Raw genomic sequence first — 23,710 nt, forward strand, 5'->3', positions numbered from 1 at the left:
ACAGTTGTGATCCACGCTCGTTGTCTCCCTTCGTCTATGGCAAACCAAAACATTTTATTTTCGACAAGGTATTTGTTTTAGAGATCAGATTAGCCACTAGCCAGACCAATAAATACAACCCCAAATCAGAAAAAGTTGGGACATGTTTAGTGTCCCAACTTTTTCTCATTTGGGGTGTAAATACAGACCCGGAAGATCACACGTTCAAATGTGAAACGGCGCCACAGCACATGCATCTGATGAAACTATCTATATCAACTAGAGTGCATTAGCATGAACGGTTTGTCTACTCAATCCCGAGTTCCCATCATTACCCTTACTACAGCCTACAGTTTTCTAGCTAGCTATGCCTTGGTCGCATAAATGAATACTATCTGATTGCGATAATTTACAAAACAGATTGGCATCCTTATTTAAATTACCTAAACGCATTAATTAATGGATTAAGAACATTTAAGAGCAGGGTTGATAAGAATTGGGCTTCTTTAATACAGTCCACAGGTTGAAGTGACCCCAAAAATGTTATATTTATCCCCCCAGGAATGAGAACTTTAGTAGATGGTCCCTGTCAATTACACCTCAGCATGCAATTTTTAATGGACTAACCCCCCTCACAGCCCAATTTTGAGTAGCAATTTTGCTGTGAAAGCTGGCAACCTTGTTTGAAAAAGACAGTATCTTTCCTGGAAGTGGGCATGGTTTAAGTGCTGACAGCGGACACGCCCCCAGCGTTTGAGAGCAGAGAACCCTGTTTATTTTTCCAGGATTTTGATAATTAGCTTTCATTACTTGCCGTTTATCATTCAAATTTGTCTGGGTGGTTAATAACCAGACTGTAAAAAATATGGACGTAGTATCTGTGATGTCACCCATAGGTTTGTGAAGAGATTTTTTGAAGCCAATAGTTGGTGGGGCTTGCCGTCATCTTAACATCGCATCACTGTGCATCACTCACAGAAAACCGAAAATGGGTAAAGATGCGCCTAGCTCAACTCTAGTGACATCAGTGGCAGTTCACCCGTCACTCAAAATCACTTTTTATATCAGGCTGTAAACATATTATTTCCTGCTGTAAAGTTAGTCATTTTAACACGGTGAATATGGGAACTGACTCTCTTTTGGATCTAGCGGCCCGTCGATAAATTGGAGTTTAAATCACTTCCGTATTGGCTTCATCAGTGAGATCGGAAGGTTGCCCCTGATTAATGACACATTTTCCTGTGACAAACTCAGAACACATAATTAATATTGCATTACACAGACAATATGTTGAAATATTTTCTTTACCAGTTGGCACCATCAATGTTTATTGATCCTGATGGCTCTATGAGCAGGTTGTTATAGTAACAAGGACACTGGTCAGCATTCACACAGTCGCCTGCATCGTTTAGGTAAGTCCCTTCAGAACAAACACAGCCTTCCACAGGTGTAGACATTTTGCAGATGTAGTCGGTCTTAAAGTTAGAACGACAGGTTTTGCTACAACCGGTCACATTGTAGGAGTACTTCATATTTTCTGAACACTCGGACACTTTGTCTGTACAATCAAAGGCAGAAAAGCACTTTTAAAACAGAGCAATAAGTAACTTTAAGAAAAATTAAGAAACTAGACAGAAATTGTGTATATAAATTAAATCCTCACCACAGGGGTATGAATCCATCCATCCGTGGAGAATGATCCCTCTTGCGGCACATGCATGGGCATAGGCGGAGAGGGCAGCACACATACACTTCCCAATATCAGCACACTTACAGGTGTCATAAACGCAGTTCTACAGAAGATGATCGTAAGCGTGTTAATTATTTGTCCATGTACAGTAAATTTAAAGAGTAAAGAGTATTCTGTGAGGTAAAGACTTACTTGATAGTAAATGTCAGGAGTTATTTCTGAATGACACGAGGAGAAGATTCCATTTGGATCCGTCAGACGGGAACACCAGTCTTTTGCAAGTCTTTCTAGATAAATAAGAAAAAAAACTTCAACATTTCTATAAAGTTTACACGGTCTATTCCCCCAAAAATGAGAATGGGAGGTAAAATTTAGCATGAATTTATGACCTGTTTCCACTCTCAGACTGCAGGGGTTGTCAAATGTGTTTTTAACATCTCGACAACTGTATGGGTTTTTTTTCCAAAAGTTGACAAAGGATGTTGGTGTTCCCTCTGTAACGCCTGAATTTGTTTTAAAGTCATCTTTCTGGACACCGTTATAGTTCCCACACAGACCTGAATGAAACATAATGCACAGTAATGTAATCATTAATACACCTTTCCTTTTTTAAAGGGTGTGGAGTCATTACTGTAAAATTGTGGTGTATTGTAGCCTAGGTCAATATGCACCAAATGACAAAACTCACCACTCAATTTGCCTTTCTCTGAGGTGCTGGCTACAATATACACCTGCATGATTGGAGACCTTTGGATTTCTACACGAAAATTCTTTGTTTCAGCGATAATGAAGGATGATGAGGGCTGGTAGATGACCAGTTGCTCTGTCACAGAAATTGTGTAAGAAACAAAATAGATGATATACTTAATCATGTAAATTTCAGATGAAGGACATTTTCTCATATTTGATTACACACCTGTGATTAGTGGCAACATATCTGGACTGATTCCATTTAGCGTGACAGTCCCACTGGATGAAAAAGTTACCTGTTTTATAGGTAAAGAAAAGTTTGATCACAAATGAGAAACAAGACTAATTTGAAAGCATTTTCACACTTTACTTATACTGTAAATAAAATATGCACTATGTATACAAAGCTCTTTATGCTCTAAAGGATACCCACTTAACTAACACAGTCTCACCCCATTTCGTCAATATTTGACGACACTTGACCATTCGTCAATATGTGACGCGGAGGGTATACCTTTCGCGTCATTTTTTGACGAACTGGGGACTTCAATACTATTACGTCCGTTGCATTCTCTTCTCCTATTTTCTTACCAATTTCGCGTCGGTTTAGGGTTAGATTACGCAAAATTAAACCGTGTACGCGAAATTAAACAGTGCACGCGAAATTAAACAGTTGTCACCTGGCGTTGGGGTTAGAAACAGTTTTCACCTGGCGTTGGGGTTAGAGTTAGGTTTGGGTAGGGATGTCATTATGTAAATCTAACCCTAAACCGACGCGAAATTGGTAAGAAAATAGGAGAAGAGAATGCAACGGACGTAATAGTATTGAAGTCCCCAGTTCGTCAAAAAATGACGCGAAAGGTATACCCTCCGCGTCACATATTGACGAATGGTCAAGTGTCGTCAAATATTGACGAAATGGGGTGAGACTGGGTTGTAACAGACTTAACATACTACATTTACTAAAACCTCCAGAGAGCATGTTGCACAGAAAACAGCATCCATATGATGCAGTTGAACATAATTAGGGCACTTTTGATTATTGCCTGATACTTATTATGCATGCTACTTTTAAAAATTAATAGTTCAGATGCAAAACCCTCTAAGTGTGACAGTGCTTTTATCAGGCTTTTATGATTAGATTCTGTAATTTCACTTCATGCAATAAAAAGGTTATTAGTCAGTAATAAAAATTTGAGGGAGTGCAGTCTCCGGTTGTTTTAAGCAACTATTCTGTCACAATTTTGTCACCACAACGGAAGGCCCACACAGAGTTGCCTTTTTTTTAACTTTAGGCACTAAGAGCACTTCTGCAAAAACGCATGGTGCAGCACACTCTAAAAATAACCTGTGTTAAATAGTACAAAAAGTGGTTCACTGGCTTGTAATCATAGGGGAACAATTTTAAATCCCCATATGGTTCTTCGTAGGTGCTATATAGTTGCTAGTTTATAGCACTAAAAATGGTTCCCCTATGATTACAAGCTTTTAGTGCTATTTAACACCAATTTTTTTAGAATGCATACCTAAACAGCATGCATAACACTGCAAAACCCTCCAAGTACAAGCAAAGTTTTTTTTTACTCAGGTCTAATTACTCAGAAAAGACCCAAGTTTGAATTCGATCCATGGTCATTTCACATTTATCTTCCGTGCACTTTAAGGACTTTGACGTGCCGTTTAAAGGATTCTACCACCAAACCGGTATTTCTGAATGGCCTAAGGTGGAGATATTTAAAGCAGAAGTATTTGATGAACTCTATAATACGGTCAATATCATTATCTAATTTTTGACGGAGGTGCAGTTATGCGGATTTTGAGAAAATTTTTAAATATTCTTCTAGGCAACATTCTGTATGGCTTATACTGTGAAGTATTCAGTCAGCGGTCATTCTGAACATAGCCACATTTGGCTGAACTTATAAGCTATAAGAATGATTTTTAGTTAGTTTAGTATTTTACAATTATGAAATGCTAAAAATATTAAATGAGAAATTTAAACACTTACAGTGGTCACTATGGTCCCTGACATGATCAGAGTAACAGAATTCAAACACGTGTCTGTTCGGCTCGGCTCACACTTCAGATTTCCAACAACAGCGATACTGCTGTCATTAGAGTGCTGAAATAAAAAAAATGATTTATGATTTTATTGATTTATTTGGGTTCTTGTTGATGTACATTTGTTGTATTGACAGTCACTGACCTTAGTGAGGATGTAGTCACAGTTGCCATTAAAGCTGAAGGTTTTTCCATCATAGGTGGTGATGTGAGAGCCTCCCACAACAGAGCAGATTCCAGGACATTCCAGATCCGTGCAACTCCAGCGTCCAGCAGCACACTCGCTGTTACGGTACGACAGCAATGTTATCACAATAAAATCTGTTAGATTTGTGTTGACTGATGCATGTGTGTGACTTACCATTTTTTACACGCTTGCTCGTATGACTCTCCAGTCTGGTATATTGTGCCGTCGTGTATACATGGGCATTTGTTTGTAGGAACGCAACCACTGTTACCAATGTTGTCTTCCACAGTGCCTGTAAAAATAATGGGGGAATTAAACACTTTTAATGTCTAGGATTAATTAAGTTAAATCTGGCTATTTTGACCCTTCTCCACAAAAGTTTCATTGAAGAGCGAGAAAACAGTATTGTTTGAAACAAGGCCTTACCCTCAGGGCAGAAACAGCCATCTGTACAGTGATCTGTACACAGCAGGGCTCCATTTGGGGCGGAGCAGGTGTTTTTGCATGGGCCAGCACACTCCATGTATACCATGTTTAGTGGACATGTCTTTGCTGCTCCACAGAACAACACATAAATAATAAATCAGATACAATCTATGTTGTCATTGCTTCTCTGTGTAATGTAGTAATCATACTCACGACATAGTTTGTCTGTTCTCCACGTTCCGGGCCTGCCACCAGCATGTGTGCACTGTCGTGATATTTCTGTAAGCGTGTTGCAGACACAGTCTTGGTTGCCAGGACATTGACACAGGTCGTCTGCACAAACTTTCTCAAATGAACTCAGGTCCATCAGAGGGCGACAGTCATCAAACCCTGAACTCTCCAGATACTGCTTACAAATGTCAACCTGCGGGATAAAATTCGTGTTAGACACCCCAAGGCAAAGGTAGCAGTTTTTCAATACTTCAATACTTTTAACATTTGTCACTGTACCTGGTTTTCACACTGATCGCTGGGGGGAAGTGGAACTTTTTCACAGGGTTCAGCTGATATGGACACCTTCCACGTCTCTGGATCTGAGAGGAATATCACGTCATGCTAATCATACATGTGATTTATTTGTAAAGTTAACATATGAAAATGACTTTTGTCTTTAACTAACTTTGGATAAAAGTGTTTGCCAAATGCATAAAAGCTTAAAAAAAAAAACATTTACTTTAAAACAAGCAAAAAAAGGTGATTCCCTGATTAACCTGTTAAAATCACGTCATCATTCGTGTTGCCATTGAAGTTTCCACAGAGTCCACATGTCTGACCTCGGTACATCTCAGCAAGTTCAATCTGGAGAAATTATATATGTTTATTTAGCTTATTTATGGCTAAAATTTTGTTTAATATTAGCTAAAAATGCACTCTTAAAAAAGTAATTTCAACGCAACGTTGGGTCAAAAAGAAACAAGCCCAGCCTTCGGGTTAAATTAAATGTTTATATTTGACCCAACATTGATTAAAACCAGAGTTTTTCCATCTTTATGATTGCAAGAACCCCCAAATATAATGTAATAAACCTTCTGGGGGACCCCAGTTTGAAAACCCATGTGTAAAAACAATCCAGCATTTTGGGTTGAAACAACTTAGCACACAGTAGGTTAAATAACAACCCCATGGGCAGGGCTCGTTCCTTTTTGCCCCATTGCTAGGTTGAAAATAACCCAGCATTTTTTTCCAGCGATAATATAACAATATATTCCCAATTTAAATGCTATAGTACCCTTGGACAAAATTCGCATTAAGCTTTTGAAGCTAAATTTGTCATGGTTCTGCCATCTTGTCCTTTTGTTTGATCTAGTCTTGTGGCAGAATCATGACAGACCCATGTTTTGTGTGGGTTCACGTGGTCTTAGTATTGATTTACTGGACCACGTGTTCCCAGTGTCTTGTCTCTTTTACCCCGCTCCCTTGTCATCCTCCTCATTATTGTTTAATTCCTGTCACCTGTTGCCCTCATTAGTTGTCCTCTATTTAAGATCCTTGTGTTTGTTGTCCTGTGCTTGTGCATTGTTACCATACCTGTGAGTACTGTGTTCTGCTGTCAAGTCAAGTCAAGTCACGTCACGTCACGTCACGTCACGTCACGTCACGTCACGTCACGTCACGTCACGTCACGTCACGTCAAGTCAAGTGTTATCTATATCAAGTGTTTAGTCTAGTTTATTGTTAAGTGTCATCCTGTTTAGTGTTTCAGTGTAGATTTGTATCTTGTTCTGTTTAGTGTCCACTCCATCTGTTTTAGTATCTTGTTTATGTTGTTTTGCCCCCTCGTGGGTTTTGTTTTCTGTTTTGTTACATATAATAAAAGTCTTTAGGTGTGTTCGAGATCATCCGGCGCTGCGCAGACCGATCGGCGAGGTTTGCCGCTTGCAGTCGAGGGAGCAACTGAAGACGGAGCTGTGAAGCCGGACACCTGCTGCTTGCCGTAGTGACGTGTGCGCCGTGTTTCCTTGTTATTAATCGCGAATGAAGTGAATTAGATGCTGAATTTGATAAAAACAAACCTTTTAATAAAACGTTGCAACCAGAAACATTTTATATCGAATATTTTAATTGCTGCTTATACTGTATACCCGAAAATAACGGGAAACAAGCCTATATTATTAAAATACCAATAGAGTTTGTTATTTTCCTTTTTATTTTATTACACGACAGAATATAACATATTTAAGCATATTAAAGTGTTTTTTCCTGTTTTAAAACATGAATTTATAATGTTTATTAGTGGAACTAAAGGTTGGATTAAACTTGAAACGCACGTGATCGTTGTCATCAGTGAGGCGACCAATCACGTCAAGCTGTTACGTCATTACAACTCCGGGCAGCCGCTCTGGAGAAGCTGCACCAGCTGAGCTAGCCGGCTACTCTCGAAACGCTCTCGCGGTACTTAAAAACCATATGACACAGTCACGTGCATGCAGCGCCAGCTGAAGTCGGACAAACTTACTAACCGGAATGCACTGCTTCAAGTCAGCCGCCGATCGGTCTGCGCAGCGCCGCATGAAGTCGAACACACCTTTTAAGTTACCAGCTGTCTGCACTTGGGTTCATCCTACACCACCATCATGACAAAATTTTGCATCTTTAATCATTTCACTTTCTTCAATATTTGATTTAATGTCTAAAACCAATATCCTGCTTGATATTAGCATAATTGGCCTCATTACTGAGAGCAAACATGAGGATGAAAGGGTGTGTTTATGAGTGCAATTATTCCCTAGATCAAAATTGCATGACATATTACTAAAGAACCTGGGCTGTTCTCAGAAAGCAAAATCTGTGATGTAGCTTACCACCATAGAGTGATCTTCTTCCTCCCAAATGACAGTCACTCCATATTTGGAGACCTTAACACTCGAAGAGCTTCCCTCGATTTTAATTCCATTTTGACTCATGGGAATAGATACCCTGCAGGAAGAAATTATGAAAACATATATCTATATAGGTATAAACTAAATGATGTAACCCTACATTACATTATTTCTGTGATATATAGAAACAAATGCAGTGTAAGGCAAACAAATATGTAACAACATTAAAAAATAAAATTTATAACAAACTTTCATATGAATTATGCACAGTATATGTTGTTTTTTTGCCAAACATATTTGTATATAATTTTAAATAGTGTTTTTTTTTCAGGACAAACCCTTTATATGAATCCATTAGGAAAAGTGTTTTTAAGTATTTTAGTACTTTAGGTGTTGTTTTATTTTTAGGGCAAAATATTTTCTTCAAAATATATTTTTCAAGCTTTGTAGTTTATGTTTGTAGTTTATGAATAAGTAGACTCCTTAAGAATCACATTTCGTGAGAATTTACTTGCCCTCTACAATCTAAAAATGACTGGATTATTTTTGACCCATAGTGGGTTAAAATTGACACAATGCTTGGTTGTTTTAACTCAACTGCAGGGTTATTATACCAAATGGTTGCATAACAACAACCCAACATTGGGTAATATTTAACCCAGCATGTGTTCTGTCCAATATTTACCCATTATGGGTAAAAAAACAGCCGTTTTTAGAGTGTAGCCATCCTAGATGTGTATGACTTGTATATGCCCCAGTGACAGCTTGGGACCATTTTTTTCTGACAGCGCACAGTTATTTACTAAACAAGTAAATACCTTAGTTCAAATAATAGTTATAGAGTATCATCTACTAAACCATGCTAACATTACTGTATAAAATGAATATATACAAAGTTAGCTACATGTGTTCTTGCCTGCCTGCCAAACCTCTCTCATGACAACGCTAAGCTACCTTCTGGATATGCGGGGAAGTTTAAACTTGTACTGTTTTATTTACAGGTCAACTAGTGGTTTACAAATGTAAATTATAATCTTCGCTCTTATGACACAATGTATCTCTTTGTTTTTTCGGGTCTGCACAGAGTTTGGAAAATATATTTATTGAAAAAGTATACATTTTTAAACTTTTAATCTAATATTTAACTTAATATTTAATCCAACCCTAGTTAACAATGAGAAACCAATATTTTGAAAATCGGCCTATGTACTAACTCATTTAAAGGGAGGAGATTCCTTGTGTATGGATAATTATAGACCGATTTCCAAATAACCAATTTTGGCTAAAGTTTTAGAAACATTGCTTGGTAATCAATTAAAGGAATATCTGGTTTCCAATCATATTTAGTCTAACGTACAGTCTGGGTTTTCAAGACAGCATAGTACTACTACTGCTGCAATAAAGGTCATTAATGACATTTTTGGGGCGATGGACTGCAAAAACACTTGTTTAGCTCTTTCTTTAGATTTGGCCAAAGCATTTGATACAGTAGACAATTGCATTCTATTGGCAAAGTTACGTAATATATTTTTCTGACCATGCTGCTGATTGGTTTGCCACCTATTTTGCAGATAGGACCCAGTGTGTTTATTTTGATAATTGCAAATCAGCAACTCTGAGTGTAACTTGTGGTGTACCGCAAGGATCAGTCTTGGGCACAAATTTATTTGCTAACCATATCAATAATTTGGGTGATGGCATTTTTACAAGCAAATTTTTAAAAGACGCAGGCGATTCCGTTATTTATTGTAAGGCTGTGACTTTACACCAAACTTTTCCTTTATACAATCTGCTTTTAACCTAGTTCACATACAACTGTATCAGCTTAAAATAGTTAAAAAAAAAATGTTGATAAAACTAAGACTATGCTTTTCTCAAAATCAAAAAAAAAAAAAACATTGGATAGTCTTCCTAGTATTTTTACTATGCGTTGTCAGCAGATTGAACAAAGTCAAAATGTACAAATATTTGGGTATATTAATTGACGATCAGCTCTCTTTTAAGTTGCATATTGATAAATTGTACAAAAGCTAAAGTTAAAAATAGGATTTTATTTTAGAAATAACTAACAGGTTTTTTTTGAAAACCAGGAGGAGATTGGTTGCAGCTACAGTTTTTTAGTAGTTTAATGTTATTTGTTCATGTATGAACCTGTAATCGCTATTGTACTTTGTCTATGGTATTTGTTGGCCAGGTCACATTGATTTGCGGAGTCATTGCTTAATGCATTCATGGTCATAGTGTAATGATTGGTTAACCAAAATATTAATACAATTGTCTAAACACAAAATGTGCAAAACAGTAAAGGACATTTTTATTTACACCTTTCAAAAAGATAAACTCACACTTTGTTGTCCATGAAGATTTTGCCTTGACTAAATTTGATGGACGTCCCCTCCAGCTCTAATTTGACTGAGGTGAAAGTAACCGAGCCATTCACAATCGTTCTTTGCATTTGGATGTTAAAATCTGAGGCATGCGTGTCACACATCCCAGCCAGAATGTGGTTACATGTGTCAGCCATTTGATAGAAATGACCATCAAAGGTCCTGAAGTGAAAATTTCCCCATGTGCTACAGATGGTGGATTGGTGATCCGGATTCAGTTCTGCAAATTCAAGAGAGAACATTTATTAACGTTTGTTTTTGTAGTAGACAATTTTAGTAAACCAATATGCACAATGTAGTTTTCTAATGACTGTAAAACTGAAACAATCTATTTTTTTATTTTTAATCCCTAATGTTTTCACCAGATTTGGCACAGTGGGGAAGACTGAAATTAGAAGACAAAAGAAATTGTCAATGTAAAAAGAACAATTTGATAAAACACTGATCTTAGTCAATAGTTTAGAATCTGTTGTAGCTTTTGCTTGTTTTAAGAAGTTACAAGGGATGTGCCTGAAGCGGATAACGGCTGTAAAATGAAAAATGAATTCATCAGAATAACAGAAAAAAATATTCAGCCAGACACAATCACGTGTTTGCTGGATCAGCACTGAATTATAAACTGAAGATTACTATGACATAAATTGCAAATAACATAAAAATAAAGTAAATAAATAATAACTAAAACATTCTATTTGAATGTTTCTAAAACCTCATTGTTTAAAATCATTTTGCTTGTTTTGAACTAATGGTCAAAACTGATTTTAAAATAATAGAGCATACTGTTATTTGAAATGTTAAACAAATATCTGATTATTTATTTTTTAAGATGAAGATCAATGAGAAAGTTTTTTTTTTTTAAACAATTTGTTATGTTCACACAAATGCTGTATGGACATAGATAAGAATGAGCTCAGCAAGTTTGTTGTAATGCTTATTATGCTTTTGTGAATTCCTGTCAAAACAGACGTTTTTGATCTATTCTGTGTATATGTGTATATCGGTGCGCGCACTTGCGCGTCTGTGCATTTTGGATCTGTCAGTCAGTTTTGTCTTGTCGATCTTAATAACTTTTTAACATAAATCAGTTCCAGAACTTTATCTCTCTTAATAACTCTTTAAACATCAAGCAAGTCCTGCATTTTATTTTCAAATTCCTGCATGTATTTAAACTGAAACAAAGATGTGGATGAAGACGCATCTTTGTAGTATTAGGTTAATAATTTAGAACGGGGCACCTATCAGAAAACGTATAAATAAATATCATTTTAGATGTTTAATTACCAGAGTATTGAGATGCTAGACAAGGGATTAATGTAGGCTTTTAATTTTTTATGAAAACCTCATTTAGACAGCATAGGTCACATATGGAACTGTGCTGACAGACACAATAAATGTTTAAAGGTGATGTATTGTACAATACTGACTCCGCTGCACACCCCTAGTAGTTACCCATTGTTGGCAAAAAAAAAACCATCTAATTCTTCTGACCCTGTGTGCCCAACATCTTTCAAATATCTTTAAGATGAATTTACAATATTTTATATGTCAGAACAGTTGAGCTATTTATGAATTGAGATAAGTTTTTGTAGTCTACTAACCTGCATATGCAGACTGCAGGGCCAGTAGGACTATGGCCCATTCCAGCATCTTCATCTGGAACATCTTCACTGATCCCATAGAGATCCGTTCTGCTCGAGCTCACCCGTTTCCAATGGCTTTTGCTTTGTGATCAGAGGGTGGAATTGAAGGTGGAACTTAAATTTTGCCTTGGGTCAAGTAGATGCTGGGAACCCAATAAATGTTTACTCTTTGTTGGTGTTTGAGATTAAACAATCTATTTAAACGATGAGTAACACATTCTGTCAAATGATACATTTGTTATTTGTTTAAAATAAACAAGGATGTGACGCTTACCCAACATGAAATACATTTTTTCACAGGCCACCAATATAGCATCCTAAACATGCTGTGCTATTTCCTAGAAGACATGATCAGTCTTGTTTTTTTATCAGAATATCACACTTAAAATGCCAACGAATCCTATTCAATGAGATAAGATAAGAATTGTTTTTTAATTAAACCTATGGCAAAGTGGACACATCTGGCAAGATCGTATTTGGAGATTAAATTGATTGATACATAATTCAAACAAACACTGTAAAGCAACAGCACAAAAATATATTAAATATAATGTTAGCAGAATCAGTTGTAATGGGCTGTTCATTGTAAGCCTGAATGCTCAAATTAGAGTGAATTTAATTTTATAAAGATATTATTTGTTGCTATAAAATATATTATGATTGTGATCAAGCACCACTTAAATGTGTAATTTCACTGTTCCATATGTGTCAGCATTACACCCTAAGAATCTATCAAACCCAACCAATTTAGTTGTTATGCTGGGGCCTCCCAAATAAAATCTATAACATAAAAAAATCCAAACTTAAATTTAATATTAGTAGTGGTTTAGCCTTATTTTTCTGAGGTTTGATTACACAGAATTTATGATAAATTAATGTGTTTTATAAAATGTCAAAAGTATTGCCCCCTTGTCGGAGCCGATGGTGTAGTGGTCAGCGCTCCGACATATGGTGCAAACGCACTTACGGCGACCCGAGTTCGAATCCCGGCTCGATGTCCTTTGCCGATCCTATACCCCTCTCTCCACCCTCTACTTTCCTGTCGTCTCTAAAAATCTACTGTCTATCAATAAAGGCAAAATGGCCCAAAAAAAAAAAAAAAAAAACTATTGCCCCCTTTGGCAACATCTCACGGCTCCCAGTTTGAGAACCACTGGGATAAATAACAACCCCATGGGTTGGGTTCGATCCTTTTTGATGGGTTGAAAATTTCACAAGTACAAAGAGTTCATCCTATTTTGAGGGTTATAAAAATCACACATTTGACTGATTAGTATCAAAGATTATTAAAGAAACTAGCTGAGTTTAGTTAACAGGTTCTGGGGTTTATTAAATGTGTAGAAAAACTATTAGTAACAGCAACTTAGTTTTTTAAGGAATACAATGTTGCAAGATATGAGTTTGGGAAATAAAATAATGCAGTTGGTTTCCTCAGTTGAGTAAACTTAACATAGGTTGTGCAGTGTTTGATATCCAGAAAGATCTACAACTACAATGGACTCAGGGATAAGACAGCAAACATCTGTGGCAAGCGTTTAATTGTTAAACATGTTCCTTCCAGTTCCCTTTCAATACGGTTCACTTCGCATTGCGTCAGTTAGCTGACGCTATGGGGGAAACTCCTGTTTACTCCGTGACTGAAGCCTATTGGTTAACGTCTGTACAAAGTACAGACCAATGACGTTTGAACCCGCGCGCGGGAGGAACGCGTCCCTATATAAGCGCGGTTCAATCGTCAGGAGCTCATTATTTTCTCCTTCAGCGCGAACCTCTCGCTGCTCCGAAGAAAAAGAAGAAGCCTTACCTCGCCGTTGACAAAAGCCCTGCAGCGGAGTCCAGGCCTAGCGTCTTCCCCTGCCGTTTTCCGGCTGAGAACCGAAGATAGCAGAGTCCAGGTCTAGCGTCTTCCCCTGCCGCTTTCCGGCCGAGAACCGAAGATAGCCTTCGCTTGCCGTGGTACGAGCCCTGTGCAGCGGACACACGCCTGACGAGGTCTCCCCTGCGGCCGCCCGGTAAGATCAATATTTTTAATATAAAGCTATAAGCTAAAAGAGCAGGCGCTGTTGTAATAGCGTCCAGCACAGCGGCTCGGTGAGCCTCTCTGCTATGAATTTCCTCCGAGCGCGTTACCGGTCTGGCACCTCCCACGCCGGGACCGCGCTTATGCTTTGGTTGTCTTATCCATGTTTCGTGCTCCCCCTGCTGTTCCTCTCTCGTCGGGATGAACACACGGCGAGCCATGAGACTAGATGGATGCATAGACAAGCACACACGGACTAACCCCCCCTGTGTTCTGTCACACCGCAACCGTTCATGCTTACAGAGTCCCTTCGCTCCTCTTACATTCAGTGGCGAGATCTCTGGCACATATATTAATCCCCCGAGTGCATCGGGTGATACCGTCACGACGCATGGCTGTTCTGTCTGTGTTGCTGCTCCCCTCTGCCGTTCCTCTCTTGTTGAGATGAACAAGCGGGGAACCGTAGACCTGGATAGATGCATACGACAAGCAAACACGGGCGGTCTGCCCCTGTCTCTGTCATAGCACAGCCACTCGTGCTCCACGCTCGCGGAGTCCCTCGCTCCTTTCCCCACAGTGGTGAGGTCTCTTAACGGCTTAGCTAGCACGCGGTATTACGGCTCGCTGCCTCTAAATGCAGCTGTCCAGTGTTCAATGATTACAGAGCTTCATGCCCCTCCCCTCCTGGAGCGGCGCGATCTCATTCGTCTGCTCGATAGGGCCGATTCGCCGCTATTGGAGCACCAAGAACACTCATTATAAGAGAGCTTCATGCCCCTCCCCTCCTGGAGCGGCACGATCTCATTCGTCTGCTCGATAAGGCGGACACGCCTCTATTGGAGCGCTAAAACACTTATTATAGAGCTTTACTGGCCTGAGCCGATCTCACTTCAGATAGCTCATTCTTTGTCTGCCTGGTAATTTCTCTCTGGTTTAGACGGAATCAGAGGCAGAACGAATTTGTTTATAATATACTGAGGCCCGAATACCTCCCTTTATTCAGTCCCGTCCTATATCAGTGCGCTGAATATTGGTACATTCTTATATATATACCCGGTTTTTCTGCCCTTTTAATAAACGGCAAAACCGCGGGCCTCACGGCAGACTTCCTCTCTGCGATGGGTTCAGTCTGACATTAAACCACCTAGACATACTACCCTGCTCCGTGAGCCGTTCGGTCACCGTCACTACTGAGGCTTGTGCACCTGAACGGCTGAGCTCTGGTCTCCGCAGCACAGCTGCATCAACAGAGAACGAAACTGTCTGGGAGAAAAGGGGTTATGTCGCGCCTCGGCTGGACTGCCCTGAAATGTTTTCTGTGTGCTGTTTATCCAAACATACTGTGTAATACTGTCGGCTATGCGACCTCACTATAGTGGCGAACGGTATTTAATTCCTCTAAAAAGAGTATTTTCCGTGCTTACTATACTGTGTTTTGACACCCACGGTTGTACGGTGTCTCTAAACACTTTATCGCCTTACTGACAAGCAATCAGTAATACGCACACACGGCCCGCTGTCCATAATTCTATCGACGCTAGCCGAAAAAACCCCGGTTTGGCCATATACTGTGTATTGACACCCCACGACTGTACGGTGTCTCTAACACCTTTCTGCCAAATTCGCTCGCAGCCCACCTCAGTTTCTCCGCTACGATGCTGATGGCGCAAACGAGCACGGTCTTACGGCTGTTATTTTCTCTTCCTATAGGAAGGACAGCCTCAGACTTTTGCATGGCTCCAAGCGTTTGAATCGCGCCCTCTCCGGACGGCCACTCAAAGGCTTACAGCCAAGCGGTTTATGACGTTTTTCGGCCATATAGCTGATTTATATTAGCGGATCCGAAGACGCTCACACCTCCGCTCCAATACTCGGAGATATTAAGGGTAATATCAACCTCAAGTGAGCTTGCTACCCGCCACAATAAGTTTCAAAGCTTAAAGCGCGCGCACAGTCAGACGCGCGCGGCATCTCGTTTAAGACGGGCACACGTACCCCTCTAACGAGCCTCAGAAAGCTGAATATCGTGGCATTCTGTTCATAAGTCCACTTCAGTTTGACTAAGCAAAGGTCCCGCCCCGAGCTGACGGCCGGGAAGCTTGCTTAAGTTACACACGGCTGCATGAAGTGCTGTCATTACGAGCTAGCCCAGCATTTGCTGTGGGTTGAACACGCTTTACGACGGCAATCAGCCTTCGGCGCGTGGAACGCCGTTTGTCTCATATAAATCACCTTGTACTGTGAATACGGTACATTAAGAGGATGATTTAGCACTGCAGCACTCTCGACCGTGTTATTGTGATAATGCGGTCGGGCAATCTACGGTGGTTTCATTATTTACCGAACCAGACTGAGATCTCGCCCCCTGAACAAGCTGACGAGTCATCTCCTTTATAAACTCATTGCATCGCTTTATAAGCTATGTTCAATCAGAGTGATACGCATCTCATGCTTAACTACCAATATTAACCCATTACGATGGGCGTGCGGAGATGGCATCCGTGGGACACGACCTACATTACGTGCCTTATGACACATTGACACAAGCTGCTAGGACCCCTTTCACGAGGCGTCCTTATGCAAAGTCTGATCCATTCTGTCTAGTGACATTTGAAAGTCAAAACCCCCCGCGAATCGCCGGTGGAACACTTTTCTCCTCACTACAGAGGCACGGCGGCTCTCTCCCCTACCTATATCTATGTGGCCGTGATAACAGCGAACCACGCTTTTACGACCGACCATTCATTTAATTCACAAGCCTGTCATCTCTCAGATGCGGACGGCGGCGGTAACAGCGAACCATGCTTTTACGGCTGGCCATTCACTTTATTCAAAAGCCTGTCATTTCTCAGATGCGGACGGTGCCCGAGGCACAGCGCTCTGGAACTGTCCAAGGTCCTGTATGACACATACGTCTGACGTACATCAGACGATCAGCTGTTCATCTGCGTCACAGATCACTCACTAGAGCACCTGTCAATACAGGCTATTTATGGATCGTTGACGTTATCACCTCCCGTGACAATTATGCTCACTTGTCTTAGAGCATGGGCATGGTCTTAGAGGTTTCTCATTGACAATTGTGACACGGCCGGCTGGTCCCCGCCGTCCACGTTGTCAGTTTACAGCTTCGACATCCCTGCTTCGCGCACTACTGAGGTTTGTTGCATTAAAGGTGCGCCCATTAGCTCACCTGTATGCACGATATGGTTTTTAATTATATGCGTCCACCGTGCGCTTAGAGAAGCTCACATGTACACGCTATAACATTTGGTATACAATAAGATGCGCTTGGGAAAGCTCACCTGTATACACAGCTGTGTTATGCTTTGTGACACATACATTGTTGTTCATCTGTGTACGTTCACGGTGCGTTGGGTGCCCACCGTTACGTTCATCAATCATATCTGTACACATTCACGGCGCGTTCTGTGCACTGATTTATCTATACGCATTCACGGTGCACTGAAGAGTTCACCCGTGTGCGCACAATTTATTATCAGAACACATGACGGCGCGCTCGAGAATCTTGCCGGCCTGTGCATTATAACACTCTGATTCATCTATATGCATTCACGATGTATTCAAGTGTTCACCTGTGCCCGTGCAATTTATAGTCAATACACATTTACGGCGCGCTTGGAAAGCTCACCGATCTGTGCACTATAATACTACCTATATGCATCCCGATGCGCTCGAGGGTGCACCTGGGTTCACACTATTGTGGTATCTGTATAATCCCACGCTACGAACCGTTCTGCCGCATATTATAGTCAGATCGGCCGTTCGTGAGCTGCGCAGATCACTCACTACGTATGTCTGTTGCTAACAGTGGTTATTTAGATGGATCGTTGAAACCATCGCACTGGCTCACGCCCCTCTATGAGCTATGTCCTATATAGAGCCCACTCTGTTCGAGTTTGGCTTCTTCATGAACTTGGTCTACAGGGGTATCTATATCTATATTTGATATCTGCTACGCGGCCGGCTGGTCTTCGCCGTCTACGTTGTCAGATTGTACAGCTTAGACGTCCCTGCCCTACGAGCGCAGGTTCTCTCGGCTCAATCATGCACGCTCATGCGTTTTATGTGTACACCACGGTGCGCTCAGCGAGCTCACCAACGTGACTCTGAATTTACTTATCTCGCACAGCCGCGGCGCGCTCGGTACCTCGCCGTCTTGTGCTATGTTATGTGCCCCCGGTGCGTTTAAAACCCCACCGTGTGCGCGTCAACAATTTATATGGTGCTTACACATTTGCTTTTAAAGCTGTGAATATGCCGGGTATAGGGCCACACGCAGTGTCTCTCCGGTAAGGCACTTCAGTACGTTGTGTATGCACGGCGTGATGGGATTACGTTCCCCCATAGCGTCAGCTAACTGACGCAATGCGAAGTGAACCGTATTGAAAGGGAACGCTTAGGTTACTCACGTAACCCCGGTTCCCTGAAATAACGGGAACGAAGCATTGCGTCTCTTGCCGTGCTACAAACGTCTACGCAGCGAGTGTTATTCGGCTGCGCGCTTCAGTCGAATATAATGAGCTCCTGACGATTGAACCGCGCTTATATAGGGACGCGTTCCTCCCGCGCGCGGGTTCAAACGTCATTGGTCTGTACTTTGTACAGACGTTAACCAATAGGCTTCAGTCACGGAGTAAACAGGAGTTTCCCCCATAGCGTCAGCTAACTGACGCAATGCTTCGTTCCCGTTATTTCAGGGAACCGGGGTTACGTGAGTAACCTAAGCGTTTTCTGTGTACATAAAATGAGCATCCTAAAATATGATATTTGATGCGTCATTTTCTTTTTAATATAGTAAAGTAAACTGATACGAATGAAGTATGTGTTTATAAAACATGTTCTTTAAACAACAGACTACACCTTTTGGACAGGAACGCCTTAATATAATGATACACCTTAATATCAGTATGGTAATTTATACAGTGTTAGATGTAATTAGTGGGTGTGCAAACTAAACAAACATAAATTAATGAATAGATTTAACCTTGCAAGACCCAAATATGGAAAAAACTTTAAAGGAAAGGTTTCACCTTTTATATGTTGTTGTAAGAGTCTTATGCAGAAATAAATGGGTTTTTACATTTTTTACATTTTAGTACATTTTTATGAAAATCTAATATTACAACATTGGGCCTTTGGGGTAGCAAAATTGCTGTGATTTAACTCACGGTCTGAACAAATGTAAATAACATCTAAGAGTTCATTAGTACTGTATGGTGTACTGCTTATTTACCCCAATAACAGTATTGTCATGATTCTGCCCTCTTGTCCTTGTTTTAGTATTAGTCTTGAGGCAGAATCATGACAGGCCCATGTTTTGTGTGAAAGCACTGGCCTTGTTAATTTAGCCATGTGCTTTCTGTCTCGTCTCCTTACCCCGCCCACTTGTTTCCTCATTAATTATCCCATTATAGTTTGATTCATGTCACCTGTTCCCCTCTTGATTTGCTCCCCTATTTAATGCCCTTGTGTTTGCTGTCTTGTGCGGATTCGTTTTGTTCATACCTGTTCTCACATGTGTGAATTCAAGTCTAGAGTATTTTGTCAAGTTAATGTTTCCATTTGTATATCCAAGTCTAGTTCCAGTTTGTTTAGTAAAGTCTTGTTAATTTAGTCATAGTCATGTTTTACCCCCTCGTGGGTCTTTTGTTTTGTGTGTCTTGTTTAATAAAGTTTCTGATTTCATCTACGCCTGCGCCTGGGTTCGTCTCCTGTTCCTCACAAGTATCCTAAATATACATCACCACACAATTCATAATAACCAGACGAACCATATTTTATGAAAAATCATTTATTATACAAATATGCTCAGATTGTATTTACAAAACCAGATAAACTGAAAGAAAACTGGTATTTACTGTGTTTACAGACATATTCAGTGATAGTAGTCCCATTTTGTTGTTATGAAAACTCCTCCCTTTTGGAAACCATACTCATTTGTATTATCTGTCAGAGCCGTGATCGTGTCTTCTGACGTAAACCTTCTGAGGTACTCCAGTGATCTAGACTCATAACTACTGTAATCACAGAAAAAAATATTTTAGGCATTTTATTTATATTATTGTTGATCTTTTTTAGTCCAGTAAACATTTTCTTCGAGGCAGGTTTGCAGGTTTTGTAAGGTCACGGCCAGGTAAACAAACTTATCTACAAAGTCTACCATTCATAACCATTGCAGGGTTAAACAATATGACTTTTTAGTGGTGTAAATGTGATTCTAAAGAGAAAAAACATGTATAGGTATATTTTATTAGACCTTAAACTGATGTTTTAATATTCAAGTCCCTTTTTGCTCTTCTGCGCTTGGGTTTAATGTTTGGGAGTAGCTCGGTGACTAAATTCACACTCTTAGAACACCGGAGACCCGGGTTCAATCCCAGCGTAAGGCAGCCCTGTTACAATGACATTGTTTAAGATATCTTTGCTATGACAATTTGGCATAAGCCAATACATCATAACTTGTCAGGACAATTTGAAATTACCAAGACGTCATGTCAATGACATCAAAGATGTCAATCTGTCATAAACATGACATAACAGGTTAATTAAGAAACTACCTAGCTTAATGGGTTAACATTACATTAAAATGGTTTAAGGTTGGTTTTGAAATGGTTACACTTTATTTTGATAGTCCACTTTAGACATTCTACTAACTATAAATAACTTTGCAACTACATGTCAACTAACTTTCAACAATTTGCAACTATACGTCAACTAACTTTAATTAGAGTATTAGTAGACTGTAATGGTTGGGGTTAGGGAAGAGGTTTGGGTAAGTGGAATAAGTTGACATGCACCTGCAAAGATACTTATAGTCAGTTGAATGTCTATTGAGATATCATCACAATAAAGTGTAAGTAGATATTAAGCAGACAGTCTACTAATTCTCTAAAGATTGGTAGTTGATATGTAGTTGCAAAGTTACTTATAATTAGTAAAATGTCTAAAGTGGACTATCAAAATAAAGTGTTACCTAAGTGCATGTCGATTCCCGTGGCTCTGCACCTTTTCCTGTCCAAAAATGGCAACCGTAGGGCCCGGGGCCCCAAAACTTTACTCGTATTTCTCGTTATATTCCCCCAAGGTCTGACCTTTCGGATTTCAGGGGCCCCTGTGACCTTTGACCCTTTGTAATGTACAGCATCCCATCTGCCGCCTTAAAATATAAGCTGTATGGGTCTTTCAGTCTTTAGCCCCGACTCCACCTCCCCTCTGCCCCGTTAAAGAGTAACTAAACCCCAAACCAACTTTTTTTAGTTAATGATCTGTAAGAATGATGCTTTATTAGTGCTGTTCATTGATTTTAGTAAGTTTTTTGACATTTGGATATAAAGTGTTTCAATACTACAATATATGGTGTAAAAACGTCTGAGTGCTGCCCTCTTGAGGTTGAACGGTGGCTACTGCAGTTGAATTTTCCTATTGGATGTTGGGTCCAAGAAATGACTCGTGACGTAAGCAGGTTCAAGCTCACCACGCCCTTGTTACGATCTCACCACACACTTGATACGAGCTTAGTTCGTCCCCTCTATCTCCGTTGGGATCTGCCCACTTTTCTTGCATTTTTCAAATATTGCAGTGGGTGGAGTCAGCCTCTGACCAGGGGTTTAGTTACGCTTTAAGCACTCAATTGGCCCTGAAAGACACGAACAGGTTATATTTTAAGTGGTAACCGGACACGCTGTAACTCGGGTTAAAGGTCATGGGGCCTCGAAACTTGGTAAGGTGGGAGCCCAGGGGCCCCCAGACGAATGCCTGAAGTTTCGTCTTTCTGTGTCATTCCCAAGTATAATTTTTTGCATCTTAGCCATAAATTCAAACTTGAGCAAATTTGCCATTCAAAGGGGTCTTGAGTCCTTAGTGAGCAAGAGGCCTGTGTGAGAGATTTCTTTGTAAAATTAAAAAAATTTTCACCTCACTCCCAGGAAAGATCCCGGGATGCCCGCAACTTATACCATTAGGCAGGTGGGCTGTTGAAGGATTGGTTAGGGAGGCTCCAGGCCCCAAACTTTGAGTGTTCATCTCGTCACCGGCTCCCAAGACGAAGCACGTAGTTCGGTGTCCCCTCGGCCTTGCGAAGCACGTGATTGGCCCCGAAAGACACAAACAACCTATAATTTTAAGTTGCAGATGGGATGCCTTGGATTACGGGTCGGGGCCCCGAGTCCGGCAGCTTCGCAAGCTTCCCCGTATCAATACAGCCGCGTTAGGGCCCAGAGTACCGATACTCTGTCTCGGATGTTTGGCCCCAACAGCATGAACAGCATATATTTTTAGATTGCGGTCACAATGCTCCAGATTTTAGGGTTCAAAGGTCCTCTGTGTAAACACTTTAGAGTAGGAGGACATGCTTTATGATGCACTGGAGATATCACCGGTCAAAAGTTCAACGCATTGTGGGTGGTTCGGGTTAAAAGTTAGACGGCATGTGGGTGGTCCCAGTCAAAGTACCCTGTCGACAGAGTTTGTCTCAAAACCATCTCTCTACGTCAGGCTTGCGTGTTTAGAATCAAGAAAATCCGTTTTTAGGAACGCTGCCAAAAGCAATCATTCTGGGGATGGTCGATAACAATGAATTTACCGGAGCTTATGATAAAAACTCATTCACTGTCAATCATTAAGACTACGGGCCCTATTTTAACGATCTAAGCGCATTGTCTAAAGCGCACAGCGCAACGTCTAAATGGGCGTGTCCGAATCCACTTTTGCTAATTTAACGACGGGAAAAATGGGTTTTGCGCCGAGCGCATGGTCGAAAAGGGTAGGTCCTATTGTAATGGGAGTATTTTGGGCGTAACGTGCAGTAAACCAATGAGAGTCACAGCTCTCATCCCCTTTAAAAGCAAGTTGCGCTGGCGCTATGTCTAATCCCTATTTAGATGACGGACTTTGTAAACTGAAAAACTAAGCGGAGGAAGAAGATCCCCAGTTTAAGATTAATGTTAAATAATTGTGTTGTTTTTCACTTGTATTGAAATTGTTATTTTTTTATTAAAACCTTTAAAACCCGTTTTCTTTTAGTCATGGAAGTAAAAAGCAGGCTTGTAATTGCTTTAAATGTATGGCTATCCAATATCATCAAAAAATAATTTACAAGTAGGTAAGATAAGGTTTGTACTCTAAAAATACTTTATTTGTAACAAACAGGAGGTAAAGAATTTACAAACGGTTCTCCTCACGTTTCAGCACTTTGGACAGCGTTTTTTTTAAGCATTACTTAAAAATGTTTCTCATCTCACCATATCCACAGCTACAGAGTAATCATATACAATAAATCTGTGAGGTAGCATTAAAAAAAACATTTAAAAACAGACGAATTTGTTCAAAGCAAAGCATTTATTTACTTACCAGGCTGCAGGTGAAGCAGCTCTTTACGCCTTCTAACGTCTCATAATTAGTCCTCAATTATGTCCAAGAGACTCAATAATAATCTTTTACATTCAATCCTTTAATCTTTCATATTTGAAAACATTTTTGTGCTGCTGCGCATTCATGTACCTTGTGATAAGCAAACCCGCGTTGTCCTCCCGTGTATAGGCGCATTTTACTAATGCGCTCTTTAAATAACATAAAACACTATTGCGCCATTGACTTTAGACTTTAGACCAGGTTTTTGTTGGTCAATGGCGTAGTCTATTTTAGTTGCCTCAAAATAGCAACGCGCCAACAATGCGCCTGAACACACCTCGTTTTCAGACCAGAACGCCCATGGGCGCAAAAGGGGGCG

At 40.3% G+C, this 23,710-nt stretch overlaps 2 protein-coding genes across 2 annotated transcripts in view; both read right to left on the minus strand.

The window, feature by feature from the left end:
* Window positions 1-12,024, minus strand: part of LOC135781185 (uncharacterized) — a 40,594-nt gene extending 28,570 nt beyond the window's left edge. Inside the window, exons 1-16 of the mRNA XM_065291531.1 lie at window positions 11,898-12,024; window positions 10,258-10,519; window positions 7,895-8,009; window positions 5,804-5,891; window positions 5,544-5,626; window positions 5,247-5,457; window positions 5,034-5,159; window positions 4,782-4,899; window positions 4,566-4,704; window positions 4,368-4,481; window positions 2,586-2,655; window positions 2,358-2,492; window positions 2,059-2,226; window positions 1,862-1,956; window positions 1,643-1,772; window positions 1,288-1,537 (exon numbers count right to left, since the gene is read on the minus strand). Of these exons, the coding sequence (XP_065147603.1) occupies window positions 1,288-1,537; window positions 1,643-1,772; window positions 1,862-1,956; window positions 2,059-2,226; window positions 2,358-2,492; window positions 2,586-2,655; window positions 4,368-4,481; window positions 4,566-4,704; window positions 4,782-4,899; window positions 5,034-5,159; window positions 5,247-5,457; window positions 5,544-5,626; window positions 5,804-5,891; window positions 7,895-8,009; window positions 10,258-10,519; window positions 11,898-11,976 (2,183 nt within the window). The 5' untranslated portion in view covers window positions 11,977-12,024. The remainder of the gene's footprint in view (window positions 1-1,287; window positions 1,538-1,642; window positions 1,773-1,861; window positions 1,957-2,058; window positions 2,227-2,357; window positions 2,493-2,585; window positions 2,656-4,367; window positions 4,482-4,565; window positions 4,705-4,781; window positions 4,900-5,033; window positions 5,160-5,246; window positions 5,458-5,543; window positions 5,627-5,803; window positions 5,892-7,894; window positions 8,010-10,257; window positions 10,520-11,897) is intronic.
* The window catches only part of LOC135781184 (uncharacterized), a 164,532-nt gene that overhangs the window by 28,570 nt on the left and 112,252 nt on the right, over window positions 1-23,710 (minus strand). The gene's annotated exons all lie outside the window — the stretch shown is intronic.

This window comes from Paramisgurnus dabryanus, chromosome 23 (genome assembly GCF_030506205.2).
Source record: "Paramisgurnus dabryanus chromosome 23, PD_genome_1.1, whole genome shotgun sequence".
In the NCBI taxonomy this organism is placed as follows: domain Eukaryota; kingdom Metazoa; phylum Chordata; class Actinopteri; order Cypriniformes; family Cobitidae; genus Paramisgurnus; species Paramisgurnus dabryanus.